Consider the following 22,277-nt stretch of genomic DNA (forward strand, 5'->3'; position numbering starts at 1 on the left):
GTGCTGAGGGACGTCCTCAAGGATCTCTACCACCTGCTGAAGCACGTGGTACGTTTGGAGTCCGATGACGTTGCCAAGCTCCATGCCCAGCTGGCCCTGGAAGAGCTGGATGAGATAATGAGAAACTTCCTGTTCCCACCACAGAAGCTGGAGAAAAAGATCATGGTCCTGCCATAGACCAACCTCAAAGGACATGGAGGAGGCAGAGGGACCAAGCAGCCAGAGCAGTGCCCCAGCCTTCCAGCAGGTGGCCCCACTGCCCCTTTGGTGCTGGCAATATGGCTGCCCCCGGAGGTGGCTTTATGTCTCTGGTCCTGTGTGTCTTCGGGCTGACCTTCCTAAAGCACCTATTTAGCCATCCTGCATCCAGCCTGAAGTGTGTGCTGATAAAAGAAAAAAAATTACAGATCTCATTAACCTGCACATTTTTCACTGTCCTGTAGCATTTAGAGAAGGATGTCTACCTGATGGCAGTATATTTTTAACACAACCGGTGGAATTTGATTAATTGACCATTCTCTTGCGACTTGAGTAGAAGAGGTTGGCCCGCCCATAGGTCACATGTCTTGATATTCTTTCATGCTGAGATTGTCCCTCTTGTAGTGAGGAGCAGCCAGAGCTGGTCATCCTTGGATGCTCAAGAGGCATTTCAGGGTACAGAGACACAATTGTAGGGAGGGAGGGAAAGGAAATTGTTATCAAAACATGCAAAACTGGAATAAAACTATCTTGGCTGGAAAGAATAACAGGTCTGAATCTGGTCTTCTGCTTTTGAGATGGAAGGCTATGGCGCTGAGGATTTGATCTCCAGAAAAGAGAATCAAGCTGATTGAATCTTCCAGAGAAGAAAGGTAAGTGCTGTGTTTGCCCTCCCAGGCCATTTTCTTTCACTCCCTCTGCTACTGTTAGCACAAAGTTGCCCTGATTATAGGAGAAAAGAGCCACAAACATCTCAGATGAGAGAGTTTATATCCCGCCTTCAGTCTTCTGCTCCTTGAGAAAGAGGAATGCTTAGACAATGTGTTCGTGCTAAATGCCTGTTGGAAAGTGCATTATGTATTGGTGACCTGATGCCAGGTTTACTGAAGTCATTTCACACGTAGCACTCTAGACGTCTTTTTATCTATTTATATATTTTGGTTACTGAATTTTGATTGCAGCTAAAAGAGAAGACAAAAAGGACGTACTGGATGATTGCTTCAGACAACCCCTCCCAGTCATCAACACCTTGGTGAGGCTAACCCAGAGTCCTTAACCAGTCCTCAGCTCTGCAGGGCTGAATTTTATCACAGGATTCTATCCCCACTCTCTGGTGACCAGGGCCAGCAGAACCAAAACACAATTTCCCAGAACTCTCAGGTGACTGAAGGACTGTCTAGAAGCCCACTTGCCAGTTAACATCAGGCTGTTTTCTTCTGGCCATATTACAGGCATGTCCTTAGCTTAGAACCTTTGTGGTGAGCATCCTTTAAAGAGGCCAGCTCACAGAAAGCTATGGCCCACAGGTTAGCCTAGAGAGCAGTGAACAGAAGCAGTCAGATGTTTTCAAGGAATATTTCCGTTCAGCTAGGGTAGCTGGATTATTCCATTCTCCAAATCAAGGGTGTCTAGAAAATCAGGATTGGGCTTTCAAGTCAGAGAAGAATCTCCTTTGGACCAGCTGGATATACACTAAAAGTTCTTATTTCTTGGCCTTCCTCTAACTAAACCCCATAAAACCCACTTAAGATAATCAGATTAGGTATGTTAGATGGTTGGTTTAACTTACAACTTTATTTGCATTAAATGTATTTCAGTTCTGAGGACATATCCTAATTGATCAGCTTGATTAGACTGAGAAAGTCTCTAGTCTAAACACCTAGTCTAGGGAGTGCCTCACAAAGCATTCTGGTCCCCTTATCTCCATTTATAACTTGCCTCTTAATTTGAATTATTTGGCAACTGGCTAAAAGCATCTGTTCTTTATTGATTTTGATGGATTCAGTTTCAGAGAGTGACCTTTTCTGTCCTTGTTACCAAACTCAAGGGGAGGATACCTTAATGTAACCCTTCTAAACACCAAATATGACCAAAATATTAAAAATTACCAAATTGTAAAATAATCTCCCATGTTTATATATATAGATATCTATATCTATATATGTCTCCATCCTTGAGAAAGAGCATGAGAATTGAGAGCTTTACGATAATAAGAACGCAAAACTTAAGAAAAAGAAAAAGGCACAGAACTCCAGGGGCAGATGGCAGGAGCAATAGTGACACATTCCTGCACAGGCCCGAGAGGTGTGTCTGCTTCTGTGTAATAGCAGCGTCCCTGTGCTTGCCTCCCACGTCTGCCCGTCTCTCCTCCCTCTGCGGCCACCTCCTCCTGCTGCTCCTCCAGTCTCCTCTCTTTGTCTCTGCTACAGAAACTCTCCTGGCCTCGCACCTCCAGTCCCCTCCACTGAGTAGCAGTCTGTCCCACGCCCCCCTGTATCACCCATTGGTCTTTTACTTGCCCCCTTTCCCTTCCCTGCTTCTTCCTCCTCTTCTAGGCCACCGGCACATCTCCCTTGGTCTCCAGAGGATGGCACTGTGGCAAGAGTCAGGCAGGGGCCCAAAGCTGTGGCTGCAGCCAAACCCCAGGCTCTCTGCCCAAGTGTCGACTGGTTGATCAGGTTAGACTTACTGGACATCCTGGAGAGTTTCCCTCTCTGCTGTTTTGTCCTTCCTCCTTGGCACAAACTTACCCTTCCACACACTCTCTGTTATTTAATCAGAAATCTCTTAACTTGCAGTTTGCTCCTTATCGTCTCTCCAAACACATACTTTTCCATATGTTCATATTCTTCTTTCTTCACCTCTCTTCTCCATTCCTTCACTTTCCTATGGCTCTGCCGACCCATCCACGTGTAAGGGCTGACCACGGACAGGAGGGTAGGAAAGCGAATCACAGACAACGACGACAACAATTTGTTGAGCATCTACTATGTGCCAGACGTAGCACCAGGTGCTGAAAACACTGCAGTGAACAAAATGCTTACCTTCAGGGGAAGCTTACGTTGTAGCAGGAGGAGACAGGCAACATGTAAGATAAAGAATAAAGCAGGATATCAAATGGTGATAAATGCTCTAGGGAAAAATCAAGTCGGGAAGGAGAGGTGAGGAGTGTATGGGGTGAGAGCTGTGAGCTTGGATAAGTTGTCCAGAGAGGGCCTCACTGAGAAGTTGAAGTTTGAGTAAGGATCAGAAGGAGGTGAAGGAGCAGCCATGAAGACACTTGAGGGAAGAGTGGTCCAGGCAGAGGGAGTGGCGAGTGCCAGGGCCCAGAGGTGAGAGAGGAGGGGCAGTGCTGCTGGGCACAGTGAGTGGGCAGGAAGTAGAGCGGAGGGGGTGCAGGGGGCAACGTGCCGAACAACGTGGAGCCTGTGGACCGCTCTGAGTGAGGGGGCAGCCGCAGACTTGTTTCCACCTGAAGCCCCTTCAGCTTGTTTTTGGAAAGTGCTTTGAGGCCAAGATGATAAAAGCTGTAAAATGGGAAATGTATTGAGCCAGAAGGAGTTCACATCCAACCACAGTTTTTTCTCAGTTTGGAAGCGGTGAGCCCCATCCCCTTTCACCAACGCCTTCTTTGGCAGCAGCTGTTTCTCCTCATTGGCCCCAGAAGAAAGAGGACAGCAGACGGGTTGGTCTGGCCTCTGTCCCCGCCCTGCTCCATCTCTCTGTGAGGCTGTGAGTGAAGGGAGCCTTGCCTGCTGCCTGCACTGGAGGGATGGCCAAGACACGTGAAAGTTGATCAGTTGGTTGGGGGATGATTCACCTGATCTGTACAAAACCAGATTGGCTTCTGCAGTCTCTCTGCACAGAAATCCAAAAGCTCAGCTGGAATTTCAGTGGCAAGGGAGAGAGTCAAAACGGGAGCTGAGTTCCAGGGTGGGCTGTGGGAGGCAAGCCACTCTGCCCTGACCACGACGGGGGCATGGGGGGTGGTCTTCTTCCACTGCCTCCTGGACAGCAGCAGGCGTGACCTCTAAGGGCTGTGCTGTGTCCTCCAGCGAGTTCTGCAGCCACAGAGCTTCTGCAGTCACAGCAGCCTCCCTGCAGTGCGCGGCACCTCACTTCCATGCACCACTCTGCTCCGAGCTGACTGGCCACTTGGGGGTTGGGGAGTTGTCTTCTTAGAACACCGGCTGCTGCACTCTTCCCTGCTGGCGGGGCTCAGGGCTGTGCTCAGCGTACCCTGTGCCTCCAGCAGGTGTAGAGGCAGCTCAGACCTGCACCATCAGCCCTGGAAGGGGCTGCACCCACTTACTTGAAGGATCATCCCTCTTGTCCCTCCCCAGTGTTCTTCATGCTGACTCAGGTAGGTCCGTACTCCCAGGAAGCTCAGGTATTACCTGCCCCCACCCCTGTGACACTCTGCAGTCCCTGGGGGCATAGAATAGCAAGATCAGTTACTCTGTGTTTCCTTTAGTTTGGAAGGTCATTTTTTACCCATGAACTTGTATGATACAACAACATCGTGGAACAGAGAGGCAAACTATTGTTATTCCCTTTTGGTGGAATTTGGCCCAAGTCTCCTGGGGGGCTTGAGGCAGACTCTTTTGAACATCTCTTGAATCCTAAGGAGCCTCTCCCCCCAAAATTAGTATAGCAGCAAAGCCCTTTCAACTAGAGCACAGCTTGAGAAGCACTCAGGAGCTCATATACACGCAGGAGCCCCGGCATGTGGGTCCCACAAAGCAGTCATTGGAACTCTGCTGACACGAGCTGAGGGTTGCCGACCCCGTGCTGGCCCCCTGCCCTCAGAGTGCTGAGGAGTGGCAGAGCCCTCAGGTACAGATGCCCTGGCTGCGTGCGTGTGTGTGTGTGCGTGCATGCACGCGCAGATTATATGTTTTATGAATTATAACAAATTTAAAGTATATGTAACGAAGAAGAATTCGCAATCCAACCTCCACTCCTACCCCAAGGTTACCACTGACCAGCAGGTGGGTGTATATCCCTCTAGATCTTTCCTTCCTTTCATCGTTTTCCCAGACGAACACGAATATACTTTACTGCTTTCAAAAACAAAAATGGGATTGTCACCATAAAGAGTGTCCCATAGAATTTTTTCTTAGTTACATACCTTGGAGACACTCAGTACTTACAGCCCCCTCTCCCCTGTGATGTGGCGTGTCTTGCATTGTATAGGTGAACGACAGCTGGTTTAAGCATTTGCCTCTTGATGGTCGGTTGAATTATTTCTAAGTTCCAATGATTCTTCAATGATTCTCAAGCATAACTTTGCATACTGAAGTGTTTCTATAGGATAAGTCCTAAGAGGTTGGAAGGCTCGATCCAGAAGATACGAACATTTTCAGTGTTCCTTCCACCAACACGCTTGTGCCGATCTACGTTCCTCCATCCTCAGCTGACACTGCTTTAATAACCATGCAATGCAGGTTCAGTCACCACAGCAAAGTGTTAACACCATTCTCTAAATAATTCAGGCCCAGGAAATCTTCAGGGGATGGAGTTTTCTGTGTATCAAAACCACCGGTAGGGGCACAATAACACTTTGCAGGTATGCTCACCGGGAGCCAAAGTCCAGCTACAAATACTCGTCCTGGAGAGAAATCCTGAGCTCCTGCAGGTGTACTCAAAAGAGCTCTGACTAGGCTCTCAGCTCTGAGACTCCGCCCTGAGTGTTAGGGTATGCCTTCTCATAGGGTTAGAGGTGTCCCCAGGATAATGACCACGGTTCCCACACCAGACTCAGGACATCGGGTCTGACGGCCCCTTAAAGTATCAGGTTCATCCTGTAAAACCCAGGATGAATGATTGCTGTAGCTCTACATCACTGTACATCATAATCAGTTAACACTATAAAGAGCTTATTGTGCTCTTCTGTACACTTGACATATATTAATCCACTAAATCCTCACACTGGGCCCATGAGGTAGGTATTATTATTTTTATTTATTTTTGGCTGTGTTGAGTCTTCATTGCTGCACGCTTTCTCTAGTTGCGTTGAGCGAGGGCTACTCTTTGTTGCAGTGCGTGGGCTTCTCATTGTGGTGGCTTCTCTTGTTGCAGAGCACGGGCTCTAGAGCGCAGGCTCAGTGGTTGTGGTGCATGGGCTTACTTGCTCCGAGGCATTGTAGGATCTTCCCGGACCAGGGCTCAAACCCGCGTTCCCTGCACTGGCAGGCGGATTCTTAACCACTGCGCCACCAGGGAAGTCCTGAGGTAGGTATTATTATTATCCCTGTTTTACAGATAGGAAAACTGAGGCACACAAGAGGCCAGTTACTTGCTCCAGATAATGTAGTTAGTGAGAAGTAGCCAAACCAGTGTTTGGACCCAGGCAGTCTGGCGCCCAAGGCTGAGCTTTTAGCCACTGTGCTTTGCCACCCAATAGACACTATATTTCCAAGTGGTAAAAAGCTGTTAATATAAGTGAGGATAAAGACAGTGGTTCCCTGCTTGTTCAGATGGACCATGTATGTCAAGATAAACCTCAGCCCTGATTCCCTCCAGATAGTGTCCACGTACATCAAAACCTAACCTCAAACACCAGAACTTGTTATAGATCTTGTTTTTGACCTTGTAGTTTGCCTAGCAGCCGGAGATGAGATTTGCTAAAGCCCCCCCCAGCCCACCTGCTCCTGTACTTTGGCAGCTTTTGTAAATTGCTCATTGAAAGGCCTATTCTTCTTTCTGGGGGTGGCTAAGGTAGTAGACCCTTGAAGCTGCCGCGCCATGTGTGGGAACATAGAAAATGTAGTAAGTCTTCCCGTGAACTCCAGTCAGAGCCCAGAAATGTCTCCTTTGAAGGTTTGTTGTTTTTTGTTTGTTTTACTCTTTTACCTCCTGTAAGCAGGGTTTCGGTTCTCAGATTTTGGTATCTCAGAATGATAACAATGGATCGTTTTAATGCGTGTGTATGTATTTCTCACATATATACATTGATAGCTCTATTCCATACCATTCCTTCAGAGAAAAAAATGAGACTGGAATTAATGGCCCTATTTTGCAGAAGGGAAAAATAAGGTCCAGAGAGATAAGTTCTTGCAGATGGGAAGAGACAAAGGGAGAAGCGAGTGAGTGCACTAGAGCAGAGAAACTTCTGACTTCATTTGCTAGTTCTTATAGGAACCAGTTAGCCAGCACCCAACTCCATCTCAGAGATGCAGGGGGGCTGAGGGTGAGAGTTGTTGGTATTACGAGAAGAGGGCAGTTTGCGGGGCAGATTCGGAGCTGCAGGAGCACCCTCTCTGCTGGGGAACAAGGAAGAGCTACTGGGCGTTTAAGTGGTTTATTAAATGATGTAAAATTTAATCTTCACTGTCTGCCTTAAGAGCTAAAACCTGCTCAGAACAGTGGCTGGGTGGGACACATTCACACACCCCTTTATTAGACCACACACCACTTTCCAAACTTTAAAACTTATGGTGACCTTGTTAATCTTAGGGAAGGGCCAGCCTGAAATTAGGCTGTCTTTACTAAAAGAATGGTGGTGCTGATGCTTTGAAGAGTTGGGCGTGGGGTGATCCCCCTTCCACTTTCCAAAGAAACTGTATCAGTGCTGTTCAGAGAGTGCAAAGAACAAGGCTCCAGCATCAGCCATGTGGGTGTTTCTCTGTGGCCAAGGCCAGGACCATGTGAGAGAGAGTCATGGAGACTCCATGCCCCAAAAGAGAGCAGCCCATATCCACTACCCTAACCCATCCTCTAGGTAGGAAAAGCCCTCAGTGTGCAGAAGTCCTGTCCTTCGTAAAACAAAAACTAATCCTAGTTGTTTTTGGCAACTCTCTCCTCCGTGGCTTTCCCCCAGTTCTTCTGGAAAAAGCAGGCAGCACCTTTGCCAACAAAAAGATTATATCAACCCAATTCCAGGTAGATCCGGAGATCTGGGAGTGGCGTGCCCAGCTGGTCCTGTCTGCCCGCCTCTGTTTCTCCTTGGCTCTCCCTCCTAATTTCCACCTCATATCAGCGTCTTTTCTCCTTTTTCTTTTTTTTTTCCTTCTGGCTTAGTAGCTCATTGGTTCATTGTTAAGTTTTTAAGGTCACTTAATTCAAACAAGTGTGGCAGGCATGGTGCTGGAGGAAAATGGATAGATACTTGTACGCTCTGGAGCTCACCTCTGGGACTGGCTGGCTGGCTGCTGTCCTCCCAGTGCCAGAAATGCACTTGCAAACCCAGCTGAGGAGAATCCTCAGGATGCGTCCTCACTGCTGGCTGTGTAATAGAATCTCCTAGGGAATTAAATAAAAAATTCAAGCCTGGGGCTCACCCCCAGTGATTGTGACTAAATCGATCTGGGATAGGGTCCAGGCATTAGTGTTTTTCAGAAAGCTCCCCAGGTTTTAAAAGTCTAACGTGCAGCAGCCAGACGTGAGAACCACTACATTAGCTTATCTGGTGAGAAAAGAGGAGAGAGAGAGAGAGAGAGAGAGAGAGGGAGTGGGAGGGAGAGAGAGAGTGTGTGTGTGTGTTGGGGGGGTGTCCTAACAAAAAAAATCTGAGAGTGGGACCTATTTTGGGGGGTCTCTCCCCACGAAGGAGCTGATGGGGACTGCCTCTACCCTCAGCTCTTCTCTAATTGCTTTTATGGAGGATCCAGCTTCGGACCTCCTCTGTGACAGTGACTAACAGTGTCTTTAATCAAGAACAAGGACATGAAGCAGAAGCGCCAGCACATTTAAGAACTGTGGTTGATGTTATTGTAACGAAGCCAGATGAATTTGGAACAAGGTTACCTTAAGTGGTTTTGTTCTTCTGCTGATCCTGCAACTGGGGCTGTAGGCTGGGATTGCATCCCGCTGAAGTCTGGGAAAGTGAGTGTGCGCGCTTGTGTAATGAGCAAGGACGCGTGTGTCTGTTCTGTGTACAGTATGTTACGTGCACGTGTGGGTGTGGACATACCCATTGGTACTGGCATGGGGGTAGGTTTACAGCACCCAGAGGAGACAGCCTCTCCCTGGGCAGGAGTGCAATGCTGTTGACATCATCATTCTTGGAAATACTTTTTTTCAGGAAAAGCATCCTTTCAGGGTACTACTAGAGCCCACATTAAGTGCACCTGCCTCCCTTCCCCAGGATCACCGTGACCCTGGACGAGGGGCTGAGTGGGGGCTGACACCAGCTGGGCTGTGCCAGGCAAGCCGTGTGCCCTGGCTCTGGGCTGTGTTGACAGGAGGAAGGAAGAAGGAATCTTTTTATAATTTACTCAGAGCTGCTGGATGAGCAGGCACAGCTCTACATACTCCCCTCTTCCCTGCAAAAATTCTCTCAAAGGAACAGTGGGAGGGATTTAAATAAAGCAAAGTACTGGAGTTTTGGCTACCACTAATCCTATATCCTGGCCCTCCCAACTTTCCTGCTTTCTTAGCAGACGGAGGTTGCCAGACTTTTTCACATGAGCCCACGTATGATATGGGCTGTATCCCACCCAGCGCTAGTTTAGAAGGAAATTCTGTGAATTTACAGTTCATATCATTTTAAAATAATCTTTTTATTACAAGACTATTATACTTGTTTATAGAATGTTTGGAGAATACAGAGAAAAGGGCAAAGAGAAAAAATTCATTGTTCTACCACCCAAACAAACCTGATCTTATTATCTGGGTGAATTTCTCTCCTGCCCTTTAATTCATAGGATTCAAAAGAAAACAACGTAAATGTAGTCATTCATACATGACAATTTTTGTATCCTGCCTTTTTTACTTAACATTGCGTTATAAGCATTTTTGCCTATTCCTACTTTCTCTTCCCGAACATTACATTATATTCAGTAGCTGCACGGTAGTCTGCCAAGCAGGTAGGTTATGGCTTAAAATCGCCTTCTGGATTTCTTTCTGCATTCACCTGGGGGAGGGAGAGGAAGGAAAGATGGCCAGGAAGAGCTTTTCCTGTTCAGGATTTCAAGAAAGCATCTCCAGGTCTGGCTTGACACTTGGTTATCGTTCTGTGTGCCCTTCTAATCCTGACCTTCAAGCCAGCATAAAAGAACCTAGCCCCTTAGTAGGAGCTGGCAGCTCTGCCTCCAGCAGAGCAGAGGCCCTTTAATTTGAAATGAAAATGACTCTTCTATCCACGGAGAGAGACTGGAGTTAAAATCTAACCATTGTAACTGCAGGACAGAAAATCCTTAAGCCTGCTTCTTCAAACGTAGCACCTAGAAATGGTACTGATTACAGAGTACTTGCTGGTAAGAGGGAAGAGTTATGAAGGGATAACTTTGCTTGGTAGTAGCTGCCTTGCCGCTGTCAAGGCACACGCTTTCCACTTGGAATTATGTATGAACTAGTATGGCAGATTATTAGGCTGCCTTGAGGAGGAGGCCCTGTGTAGTCAGCTGGGGGGCATAACCAGCTACTCTGTGGGGGCCAATTTAAATTCACCTTCATTACCTTCAAGAGGTTTTGATCGTGGTCAGCCCAGAGGAAGTGGATGGGATGAAGCCTGGAGGGACTGGGGGAGACCTGGTGGCTTGGCTGCCATCCCCCATTCTGCTTGGCTTCGCTAGAGGCCGTGGGCTGGATGCCAGGGCGGAGCACTAAAGCGTGAGGTCAGAGGGGGAGGGGGCAGCCTGTGGAGCTAGACCATCCCTCCGCCCCTCCCCCGCCCAGTCATTCACTAGGCTACCAGCAGAGCAAAGCAACTCCCGGTTACTGGCTGGCAGGGTTGTCCCGCAGCTTCAAGCACGAGTGATGACAAGAGGGATCGAATGGCAGGCTCCTATTGGCACAGAGGTATTTGAGTATTTCATGGGTTTGGATTTGAAAATTAGTTGAAAGGTGAAATATGTGTTTGTGGTACTGTCAGCTCCAGTCATCTCAAAACCGCCAGAGCTTTGAGAATGGCCCCCTCCACCCTCCGAACTGTAGAAGTCTCTTTTCCTTGATTATTCCTCCACCTGTACTCTCACTTGTGCCCAAAATAGTTGGCACTGCCTGCCCTCACCTCCACTTCCTGAGGGCAGCACCAACAATTCTCACAGCTGCCCTTTCTCACCCCTTTTTTGTGGTTTATCTGCCTCCTAACAGGTCTCCTACCCCATTCCTAGTCCTTACCCCAAAACACCACTGGCTCAGCCATCCCCAAACAATACTTACAACCTCTTACTACCTTGCTCTGACAACTTCAATATTCTCTGTTACCTACTGGATAAAATCCAAACTCCTTATTCAGTCATCCAAGGCCTTCCAGAATCCATCCCTAGCTTCCTTCTTCTCTGCAGCTAGACTTTATCAGACACTTTCTACAGAGCAGGCACCGTTGCAACTTCTTCAGTGTAAATTTCTCGTTTCATCCAGACCTCTCTTTTGCTGGCCTTCAAACACACCTCACCCATTCCTCTACCTACTCTTGTATGTAAGCTTTGTTTCCTGTCTAGAATGCTCTTGTCTCTCTACACAGTCAGCTCAAGTCCTCCATGAAACTGCCCAGCCCATACCAGCTCACAGAGATCTCTTTCCCGAAATCTTCAAACTCTTGCAGTTGGATTCTCTCATCAACATTATAAACTTTGTTGTACGGTGACTTAATTTTTCAAGTGTATTTTTCTTCAAAACGGATAACCATCTAGATGGCAGGGACCAGCCTGAGACTTTGCAGTGCCAAAGCATCCTTCTCTGCTCGGATCAGGTCTTCAGTGTTTGGTAAATGAATGTTGAAATGCCGCATGAATCTTCTGCTACAGAGCTGAATAGGAGGCTTACCCTCTGGAACCTGTGTAAAAGCCAATTCAGCAACCTCTGAATTCACATTTTTAAGTAATTGGGTATGGAATTAGTCCTATTTCTGAATCCCCAGTGGTAAGCAGAGATAAACGTGAGCTTTATTGTATCAGACCCTTAAGGATTCCCCTACCCATCTCCCCCTGAAGAGATGAATGCAAATAGGTCACGGCAAAGTGGATGTTAATTACAGGCGAATCCTGCCGGGCCACAAAGGTAAAGACTCTCCAAGCTGCCTGATAACACCAGGTTGCTGGCCCTGCAGACCAGAAAAAGATAATTTGCTCCCCGGGGGAAGCCATTTAGGGGGCCAAGGCAATTGATATGGGCAGAGTGTTGACTGTTCTCATAATGTTGCATCTGGACCTGCCGTTCATTTCGGAGGTTTTAACTGACTAGTGAGGTTGTGCTGTACCAGCGCAACCCTGGAACCAGCTGCGTGAGACAGGCACTAAGCCTGTGGGACAAATTTGGAGCCTTAGAAATTAACTAGGCATGAGATGATCCTGGAGCAGCCCCAGGAAACTTGCACCCAAGATGTCATGTTGCTGTGTTGCTGAGGGCAGACGGGACCTTTCCAAACTGGCTGTTCCGTTCCTAAAGCGTCTGAACAGGTCACTTGCAAGTAGCCAGTTGGTTGGATCTGACTCACAGACACATTTGGCCTGGCCTGTGGAGTGTTTTTTAACATTTGAATTAGTAGCTAACACTTTAATATGAGGAGATTTCACATAAAAATTTGGATTTCTGGCTTCTCAACAACAGAGCACCTGGCCACGCTGGGCCCTCCCTCTCAAAGGGACATCGCCTTTAAATGGGACCTTGGCTCCCCACCAGGCCGATGCACTCATCTTTGTTGCCGCCCAGACCCTGCTTGTTTCCCCTGTTCTAAAATTTTGCAGATGGCAAATTTGGGTGGGAGGTAGAATCACATAGCTCCTCCAGTCTCTGGCAACTCCAGGCTCTGTGATGCTCCTGGATGTAGAGGCGGTGGCCTAGGGCTCAAGGAGTCCATAATGCAATTGAGACAAGGCATTTTTCATGAACACTGATCTCTGAACTTCCTGTCGCCAAGTGTCACATCCTGGAGGGATAGGCACGTAGAATCCATAGCATTGGCAAGCAGATGCCATTCTCTGGTTGAAGTTGGCTGCAGTTAACCTTTACTGAGCACTTACTCTCAGTCAGTCGCTTCAGTCCTTGTGACATCCATGTCAAGTAGATACTCAATCCCATTTCTGGGATGAAGACACTGAGGTTAGTGCCACACGGCTAGGGGCAGAACTGACTCCAGAGTCCTCCTCTTAACCAAGGGCTTCTCTCTCCACCTGTGCATTGTTTGCTCTTATTAGGGCCCATCTGAGGCTCAAAACACATTCCCATTGTGAATACTAGTTTTAAAAAGCACACAAAGAATGTTTAAACCATGTAGCATATTAGTGATGATTTTCTCAAGCAAAAGCCAGAAGTGATTTGGTTTATGTAACACAAGATGCGGGGCGGGTGGGGGGGCGGCGGTGGAGGAGGTGTGCCAGGGGTCTGCTTGCCTGGGCGACTGAGGGGTGAGCTCTGTGGCCCAGAGTGAGTCAGGGTGAGCCCCTAAGACTTCTGAGAGGAGCAGCTTACAGATTGCAACTCAGGTTCCTATAAATTTGTTGCAGCTTGGAAAAAGTGATGGAAATTGTCCCAGGTGTATCTGGAAGATATGTAAATTCATTTTTTATTAGTCTTCAATTATAATACCTCCAAGATTTTCTGAGATTTAGAAACCCAGCGTGTTCAGCTCGTTCTGAACTAACTTCCTCTGCTAAGAACTCCCCACCTCCCCCCAACCCCATGCGACCTCACCTCACCCAAGTCTAGCACCAGCTTTTGGGAGCTTGGAAGCCTCTGGCGATGAGATCAGTTGGGAATTTAGGAGGTCATGGATGTCGGAAATAAAGGTGTAAAAAGGAGAGGAGAGTTGGTTTTGGCTTTAGGACACTGGAACTTACAAGGTTCTTGCAAAACCATTGCAGCCTTTGAAAAAGCTTTAAAGTCATCAGCGCCCCACTGCGGGATTCAAAGCTAAGCTTGTCACAATTTCACAATTGTTAACACCTTTGACCAGTCTTTTTGTATTTAACAAGTATTCTCTTCTGCGCCTTTTTTTTTTTTTTTTTTTTTTGCCGGCAGGAAGGTTCTGGGGTCTGGGCTTTAGGGAGTACCCTATACAGCGCACAGTCCCTCCGCGTGCTGCAGTCGAGGGATTTCTACCCGCTCCCCCGCTTTGCAGAGGAGGGGGCAACTGAGAGTCATAATTTTGGAAGCCCTTATGGGTTATACTGAAGTTAACTACGCTTCAGGTTATAGGTTGAGCACAATGACCACCTCCCCCTGGGCAGTTGGTCCCGGAAAGAGAGCGGCGGAGGGGGAACCCATTTTCGGAGGGTGCGGAGATTCTTGAGTCTTTGCGAACTGGAGTAGCCGCGTGTACTCGGGACCCTGCGTCCAACCGCTCGCCGGCCGCATGGGGCTACCTCCGGCCGAGCCGGGAAGGAGGTGCTACCTCGCGGCCCTCGGGGGAGCCCTCCCACTCTTCCCAACTTTCCCGGCCCCAGGGCCGGAGGAGGGCGCCTCTCCCGGCGGGGACGCGCTAGGTACTTAAAGGCGGCTCGGCGGGGCCGGAGCTCTTCAGTCGGAGCGCGCGGTGGCGGCGGCGCACGGTGGAGCGAGGCGCGGCGGCGAGGAGCGGGAGGAGGGGCATGGAGCAGCCGCGGGCCTGCTGAGCACCGGAGCGCGGGCAGCCGGCGGCACGGTGAGCGCAGGCCCGGCCGGCCGGCCGGCCGGCTGCCTCGGAGGGGCGGGCCGCGCGGGGTACCCGAGCGCGCCGGGCTCCAGGGGTGCCTCTTGCTGAGCCCCGCGGACTCCGCCGGCTCCCGGGGCCGTGCGGGCGCGGCGTCCAGCGCTGGGAGGCGGGCTGAGGGCTGCGGCATCTCCAAGCTTCCCGGCTCCCGTTCCTGCAGCCCCCTCCCCGCTGACCCCTCCTCCCTTTCTTCCTCCATCCTCTCCTTCTCCAGCCTCTCCTCCCTTCCTCCCTTGTGGCTCCTGTTTTGTGAATGGCTTGGGAGGCGGGCGACGGTGAGGGGCATGAGGCTGGCTGGAGTCTCTCCCTGCCCCAGGCCCGCCCAGGGGTTCGCACCTGTCCAGGCACCAAGATGCTTGGCGCCCGGGTTTTTGCGGGTCAGCCGGGCCACGGCCGCAAGTACTCGCGGCCTGGGCTCCCCTTCCCTTGCGGGCTCGGAGGGGCCGGGAGGGCGGCCGGGCGCAAAGGAAAGAGCCCCTACCCCGCGCGCAAGTTTCCACCCCGACGCGTGTGGGCCCCGCAGCAGGGCGCACTTGTCAGCTGGAGAGGCTGCAGACTGGGCAGCCCCGCAAAGTGTCGGGAGTAGATTGGCGGCGTGCATCCTTGTCTGGGGTTTTCCTCTTTCCCTCTTCTCTGGGGGTGGGGGGAGGGCTTAGGGAGCGCCCCCAACCTCTTGCCCTTGAAGCCGGGTGCGCGTTAGCCTACCGGGGCCGAGCTCTCGTTGATCCCTTCCGAGCGAAGGGTATGGGGGGCAAGAGGCTCCCTCCGCCGGCTTGGGGGTGACACGGCCCCCTGTCTGGGCAGGGCCACCTGAGGCAGAGCCCCGCACCAGCGCCTGATTGCACGTGGGATCTCCAGCTGCGGGACCTTCTTGGGTCCTCTGTGGCATAGGGGTGCCGAGGTAATGTCTCCACTTCCTGAGCAGGGGAGGAGGGTGTCCCGCCTGGGAAAGGAGGGGGCCGGCGACACCGGGGACGCCGTCTTTGTCTGCAGGCACACTTTGCCAAGGTAGCTGGGGCCCCCGAGGAGATAAGTGAGGCCTGGGTCGACTGATTCCTTGGGTTTTCCGTTCCTTCCAGGCTGGGTCGTGGGAAACCCGCACGTGGGTGTGGCCGGCACCGCCTTCGCCAGAAGGCGAGGCTCTGGCGTGGGCGAGAAGCCTGGCCAGTGTCTTCCCGGCTGCGTTAACCTGGTGGGCACCGCCTCTGGCACTGCACCGAGGCGGGGCGCCAGCGCCCAGCAGGTCGCTGGGTTGGCCTCGGCGCCCCCTGCCCTTTCCCAGAGCGCAGGCGGGCAGTAGTGCCCGCAGCGCCCCCATGGCATGCGAGCTCTAGAGGGGGGCGGGGGCGCTCCTGGGCGGTGGATGCAGGGCCTAGGGACCCCTGGGCCGCAAGCGCGTGCGACGGCCGCGGGCTGGGGGGGGGGGGGCTGTGGGGGAGAGAAGGAAGGACGGGAGTCCTGCAGAGGAAGTACGCGGCAGGCTCCCCGGGATGGCGGGGCAGAGCGCCCGGAGGCCGCGCTTCCCGGAGAGGCGAGGCTGCCAACAGTACTTTCCGGACCGAAGCTGCTGGAATGCTGAGGCCTGAGTCTCCGGCTGATTGAGGCACTAACTGCGTGTTCCTCACCCCTCCTATGTGAGAGGTGGCAGGGGAACAGACCCCCGGCAAGAAAGTGTGTTTGTGTTGAGGTGGGGGTCAGGAGTTGGGTTTAGTGAGACGTAGGCTTGGAGCAAGCTTGGAAGTGAGACCTCATTGTCTGTAAAGGGTGGGTCGGTGGTGGCGGTGGAGGAAACAGGATTCTCCAGATCAGGCAGGTGGCAAGGAGGGGAGATGGGGAGAAGGCTTCAGAATGGAAGGCAGGGAGCTGGCCTCAACAGCCTTCTCCCATCTGCATCCACCTCCCCACTTGGGTAATCTTTCAGGGCTACTAATCAGTAAAATGATTAACCCGAGACCTATGGAGCAAGAAACCATTGGAATCCCTCCTGAGGGGGATGCTAAGTCCCAGAGAATTTGGGCAAGGTCAGGCCGCCAGGAGGTAGTAGAGCTGTCTCAAGCACAAGACTCTGGTTCCGAGTGCTAGGCTCTTTTCATTAAAAAAGCTATTTCCAATTGGGCAGATGCTAGAAGCCCTGACTTGGTTGCAAACAAAACCTGGCAGCATTTCCAGGAGTGGTGGGGCAGGGGGACGTGGACACAGACTCTGTGTGGGCGCTAGGACCAAGTAGATGGGGCTTCCCAGGCAGCCACCCCTCCCAGGCTGCTGCAGTGGTGGCTGCAGTTCCCTCTGGTGCCCCAGTGCTGGGCTTCCAGGACTGCCGTCCACACCCCAGCGCTCATTTCCTCTTCTCTACCTTGTCTGCTTTTCCTGATTGTTTTCCCTTTCTTCCCTGCCTCTCAAATAAATGAGAAAAAGATGAGAAAGCAGAGAACATAGGGAAAGTTTCTTACCAATTTAGCTGTTTTGAGAAAGGGAAGCTTTTTTCCTTCTTTTTTTCCTCTGGCATCTCTTTGTTTCCTATCTTTTCCTTCCCCACTTTCTTCATAGGCCTCATTGGTGTAATCCCCTAGTGGGTATAGGCCAGGTAGAGGCTGCCTACCTGCCCCTGCCCCCCGCTTCTTCCTGGCCCCTCAGGTGCTCAGAGCTTCCTCTGGCCTCAGGCTCACCCCTACTGAAGCTTGCCTATGAGAGCTTTGTGTCAGGCAGATCCCAGTTCTGCCACCAGCTAGGTATCACACAGCTCTCTCTGGCTTTGGTTTGTCTAACCATAATAAATGCTACTTTAAGTGCTTTATATATGTAACCCATTTAATCCTTAAAGATGCTAGGAAGTTAGTGCTGCAACCCACATTTTACAGATGAATTAACTAAGGGGTAGAATACAGTCACACAGATAGTGTCAGAGCTGGGATTTGAACCCCAGTAGTCTGGCTTCTGAGTCTACAGACAGTCTTAGTCATGCTCAATAAATGGTAATTGTTTTTATTAGTGGGTCATTTTCCCGGTTCTGGGCCAGGCCCAGAGAAAATGCCCCCACTGCCATTGACCAGGGATGCTGCCTCTGCCTGACCCACGTCTCCCACCTTCTCCCACCAGATGCCGGTGCAGCTGACAACAGCCCTTCGTGTGGTGGGCACCAGCCTGTTTGCCCTGGCAGTGCTGGGTGGCATCCTGGCAGCTTATGTGACAGGCTACCAGTTCATCCACACAGAAAAACACTACCTGTCCTTCGGGCTGTACGGTGCCATCCTGGGTCTGCACCTGCTCATCCAGAGCCTGTTTGCCTTCCTGGAGCACCGGCGCATGCGGCGGGCAGGCCGGCCACTGAAGCTGCCCTCCCCGCTGCGGCGCTCTGTGGCGCTCTGCATCGCTGCATACCAGGAGGACCCCGACTACTTGCGCAAGTGCCTGCGCTCAGCCCAGCGCATCGCCTTCCCCGACCTCAAGGTGGTCATGGTGGTGGATGGCAATCGCCAGGAGGATGCCTACATGCTGGACATCTTCCATGAGGTGCTAGGTGGCACCGAGCAAGCCGGCTTCTTTGTGTGGCGCAGCAACTTCCATGAGGCGGGTGAGGGTGAGACGGAGGCCAGCCTTCAGGAGGGCATGGACCGCGTGCGCAACGTGGTGCAGGCCAGCACCTTCTCATGCATCATGCAGAAGTGGGGAGGCAAGCGAGAGGTCATGTACACGGCCTTCAAGGCCCTTGGTGATTCAGTGGACTACATCCAGGTAAGCGTGCCTTCCTAGGTGTATGTGGACATGTGGGTGTGTCCAGCCAGGCAGGCATACGCTCCTGGGGACTTTTAGGTCCAGTCTAGGGCCTTTGTGTTGTGCACATTCCTCCTCTGCACTTAAGAAGGCAGTAGGCACCATGGTTCTCAACAGCAGTCCTGGGGTTAAAAAGACCTGGGAGGGAATCCTGGTTCTGCTGTTACTTAGCTCTGTGACTCTGGGCAGGCCTATGGATTGGTATCTTAATAATAGCAAACAGGTGTGAAGTGTATAGCATTTACTTATACCAGACACTGTTGTAGGCACTTCATACATTTTAGTTCTTTTAATCCTCGTAGTACTCCTAGGAGATAGGTACTATTATTATTTCCACTTACAGAAACTGAGCCTGAAGCACAGAGAGGCTAAGTAACTTGCCTAATGTCACATGGCAGTAAGGTGCAGAGCCAGGATTTGAGCCTCGGCAGTCTGTCCTTGTCTGCTGTACAATACTGCCTCGATACTGGCAACATGGGGATGAGCCTCTTCATAAAGAAGTGTGGGGAAGAGCAAAAAAAAATCATGCTGCCAAGCACTCAAATAGTTTTAGTTATGGACTAAAAAGTCCAACTCTTTCCGGTGTCAAGTTCTTATCTGTGAGGTGGAGGGACACGTGCGAATCATCCCCCACCCCGATTCTGCGGCCGTCTTGGCAGGGCCAGGACCCTGAACAGACCCTGCCTAGCTTCCAGCCAAAGCAGGCATTGACACCAGCCTGGAAATTTTATTATGCTGACAAGGTTAACATTGCTCCAATTTTCTTTTCCTTTTTAAAATTAATTTTATTTTTGGCTATGTTGGGTCTTCATTGTGGTGCATGGGCTTCTCATTGTGGTGGCTTCTTTTGTTGAGCAGCGTGGGCTGTAGGTGTGTGGGCTTCAGTAGTTGTGGCACTCAGGCTCAGTAGTTGTGGCTCGTGGTCTCTAGAGCACAGGCTCAGTAGTTGTGGCACACGGGCTTAGTTGCTCCGCGGCATGTGGGATCTTCCCAGACCAGGGCTCGAACCCATGTCCCCTGCATTGGCAGGTGGACTCTTAACCACCGCACCACCAGGGAAGTCCCCTGCTCCAATTTTCAAATAACAGAACCTAGAGAAAACTGATGAAAGGTCATGCATTTCAGTACCAAGTAGAAACTGACACCCAGGACCCCAGATTTCTGGTCCAGCATCCACTGTCCACTCCTCTGTTCCTGCCCTTCTCTGTCGCTTGAATGGATAGTGGCTGCTGCGGTAGCCCACCTACGTGCCAGCAGTCTTGCTGACAGCATGTTGCATACTCCAATATTCAAATTTTCTTTACTGTACCCACCTAAAATTAGCTTGCCACAGATTTTTTGTTTTTGGCTGTTTAGAAAGTTGCAATGAGAGCTGGCATATTTGTCTTTTTCTGTCTTCTTAGGCCCAAGGACCTCCTCAGCCTTGGAGAGGGAGGGATGTGAGACAGTTCTTGATTCTGCAGTTCACCTAGGGTCAAGGGGCCTTTGAGACTTGCCTGGGGACTCAGAAGATTTAGAAAAAGCCCTTGAGCCCTCCTGGCACGTGCTCAAGCCGTCGTGACTCTGTCATCTACTCCCTTGAAGCACAGGATCCCCCCAGACCTGCTCTATCACACCTCTTCCTTTCCTCTGTGCTCTGGTGGATCAGCAGATAGGCTCATGCACCTGAGCCAGCCTTTCTCTTGAAGGCTCTGGGCTCACTACTTGGGGCAGCCCTGGGCACCAGTCATTAAACACTCTGGGTTTCTGCCTGTCTTCATGAGCCCTGCTGAAGGTGTCTTTCCCTCTTCGGGAGATAACCCTGCTCCAGCCAGTGGGGAAACTCAGGCAGCCAAGAGCTCTAACTTTCCTAACCTTGCTCAGCTGGAAAGACCTCCCTGGGGTGAGGGAAGCCAAGCAGCGTGAGGAATGAGATAGGGTCATGGCAGGAAGTAGTCTTGAGACCAGCAGCCCTAGGAAGCTTGGCCGGTAAGCTGAGGGGGCTCTGGGAGTCTGGCCTGAGGCTCCCTGGGGCCTTCCCAGTCTGGGCCAGGATTGTAAGGATGTGTCATTGTGCAGGTAGGAGGGAGTGGCTGTGATGACTCTGCCTGGTTCCCCCTCTGCCTTCTGCTGCTTGTCTATGGCCACTGAGTCTTCCAACATGGAGAGAGAAAGCATAGGGTTGGAGTGTAGAGGGCGGCCCCCTTCCTGAAGGCTAATAGGCCCTCAGCAACTTTAGTAAAATGATTTTAGGCTTTTGCAGAACAGGGTTTGGGCTTATCTGTGGATACTGTTCTTTGCTCTCTCAGGGGTCAGGAAACCAATTCCTCTACTCTGGTTATCTGGGCTTTTTGTATCATCTCAATTTTCTAGAAAACAGAGAAGGAGTCAGCCACCAGAGTAAGTGTTTGTAGCCCAGGTTCAACTAATAACAATAACAGGCCACCTGTTAGAAATAAACCAGGAGTCTCCCTAGGAAAGGCGGGCAGGTGGGCAGGATTTGATCCAGGTCCTGACTGGAGGTAGCTGGTGCCAGCTTCCAGGCCCATCCAGAGTAGAATCTACGTGAGAGCAGCCCTTGGCCATGCCGTGCCCTGATCTGGGAGACTTGGCCAACAGAACACAGAAGGCCTGGCAGCCTCATTAGAGGTCCTGTGACTGGGCTAAATACATCCTCCACTTAGGCTGGTTGTCTAAGAGGCCAGAGGCTGAAACAGGGAAGACCCTGTTCTTAATAATCCTATGAGCAAGCTTTGGGCAGTGTAGCCTCTGGCAGGAGCCATTTCTTGGCCTTCTGAGAAATGTCTGCTGGTCCTGGTCTAGCCACAATGCTTGTCATCTGATTTCAATGACTTTTTGAAGAGAAATACTATTTTGAAGAGAAATAATATTTTGAGAAATATTTTAAGACCACTTCTGAGGAGGCTGGCTCTGTAAGGGGCTAAAGATTTCGCCAGTGCTAAGCACTTCTCCCTTTCTGGGCCCAGCACGGAATGTCTCCTGGAGATGTCTCGGTCTAGTGGCTATCAAGCCTGGTACCTGAACGCGTTTTCTTACTTTCCTTTGTTATTCATTTCACCCCTTCTATTTGGCATAGACTTCTCTGCTAGTAGCTTGAAGTGTATCATGTGAAAGGTGTGTGTGTGTACCTGAGGTCGAAATGGACTGATAGTGCATTCCCTCTGCAGGTGTGTGACTCTGACACTGTGCTGGATCCAGCCTGCACAATTGAAATGCTTCGAGTCCTGGAGGAGGACCCCCAAGTAGGAGGAGTCGGGGGAGATGTCCAAGTAAGAAGTCACCAAGGATTCCTGCGGGGGGCGGTCTGGATTCTTTCTGCTTCTTAATCTAATTGGATATGCTTAGGAATGGACATCTTGACTTCCTAGTGTTTTGGAGGGGTGTTTCCTCTTTGACAGTTTTCAGTGGTATCAAAGGGCTCATCTGCTACCCAACCCCTTTCCTGTTCTTTTAAGTGGGGAGAAATTACTTAACAGGTATATAGAGAGCCTATGCTGCTGGGAGGGGCACAGTGTTCTGAGGCCATCCATCCTGGAGGGGGCTTCCTTTTTGGCCAATGGTGCACCAAGCAACTCCGAAGTTAGACCCCTGAGAAACTCTTGCTCTTAGGGACGTTGCACTGAAGAGCTCCGGGCAGTATGGTACAAATAAAGGGTCAGATCTTCTTCCAAGGGTACTGCTGGCAACATACCATGTCTTCCCAAGCAGCTTTCCAACTGCAGAAAGGGTCAGGATGGGTGGCTGGGGTGTGTGCTTCTTTCTCAAGCCTTTCTCTTGGCCACCACCACAGGCTGCCTCCTGAGATTGAAGGTGGCTTTAACTGCTAGAGCAACTTCATTGGGACAGTCGGTGCAGATGACACGGAGGAGGGGTGGGGCTGGTGCTGGGGAGAGTGACTGGGTGTGGTCGCCTCCTCTGAGCCTCTGGTTTCCCAGCTCTGGCTGGGCGAGGA

At 50.9% G+C, this 22,277-nt stretch overlaps 2 protein-coding genes across 5 annotated transcripts in view; both read left to right on the forward strand.

Annotated features, from left to right (window-relative positions):
* TANGO6 (transport and golgi organization 6 homolog) overlaps nt 1-2,078 on the forward strand; it is a 182,939-nt gene extending 180,861 nt beyond the window's left edge. The window contains exon 18 of one of the 2 annotated variants that reach the window (XM_032611851.1): nt 1-2,078. In XM_032611851.1, the coding sequence (XP_032467742.1) occupies nt 1-177 (177 nt within the window). In that variant the 3' untranslated portion in view covers nt 178-2,078. The other variant, XM_032611852.1, reaches the window with a different exon arrangement.
* The window catches only part of HAS3 (hyaluronan synthase 3), a 24,990-nt gene continuing 3,497 nt past the window's right edge, over nt 785-22,277 (forward strand). Inside the window, exons 1-3 of one of the 3 annotated variants that reach the window (XM_032611854.1) lie at nt 785-851; nt 17,651-18,286; nt 21,493-21,594. In XM_032611854.1, coding sequence (XP_032467745.1) covers nt 17,651-18,286; nt 21,493-21,594 — 738 coding nt within the window. In that variant the 5' untranslated portion in view covers nt 785-851. Of the gene's footprint in view, nt 852-6,014; nt 6,214-17,650; nt 18,287-21,492; nt 21,595-22,277 lie in introns of those variants that run through there. The other 2 variants (XM_032611853.1, XM_032611855.1) reach the window with 2 other exon arrangements.

The sequence above is a fragment of the Phocoena sinus genome, chromosome 19 (genome assembly GCF_008692025.1).
Source record: "Phocoena sinus isolate mPhoSin1 chromosome 19, mPhoSin1.pri, whole genome shotgun sequence".
Classification (NCBI taxonomy): Eukaryota; Metazoa; Chordata; class Mammalia; order Artiodactyla; family Phocoenidae; genus Phocoena; species Phocoena sinus.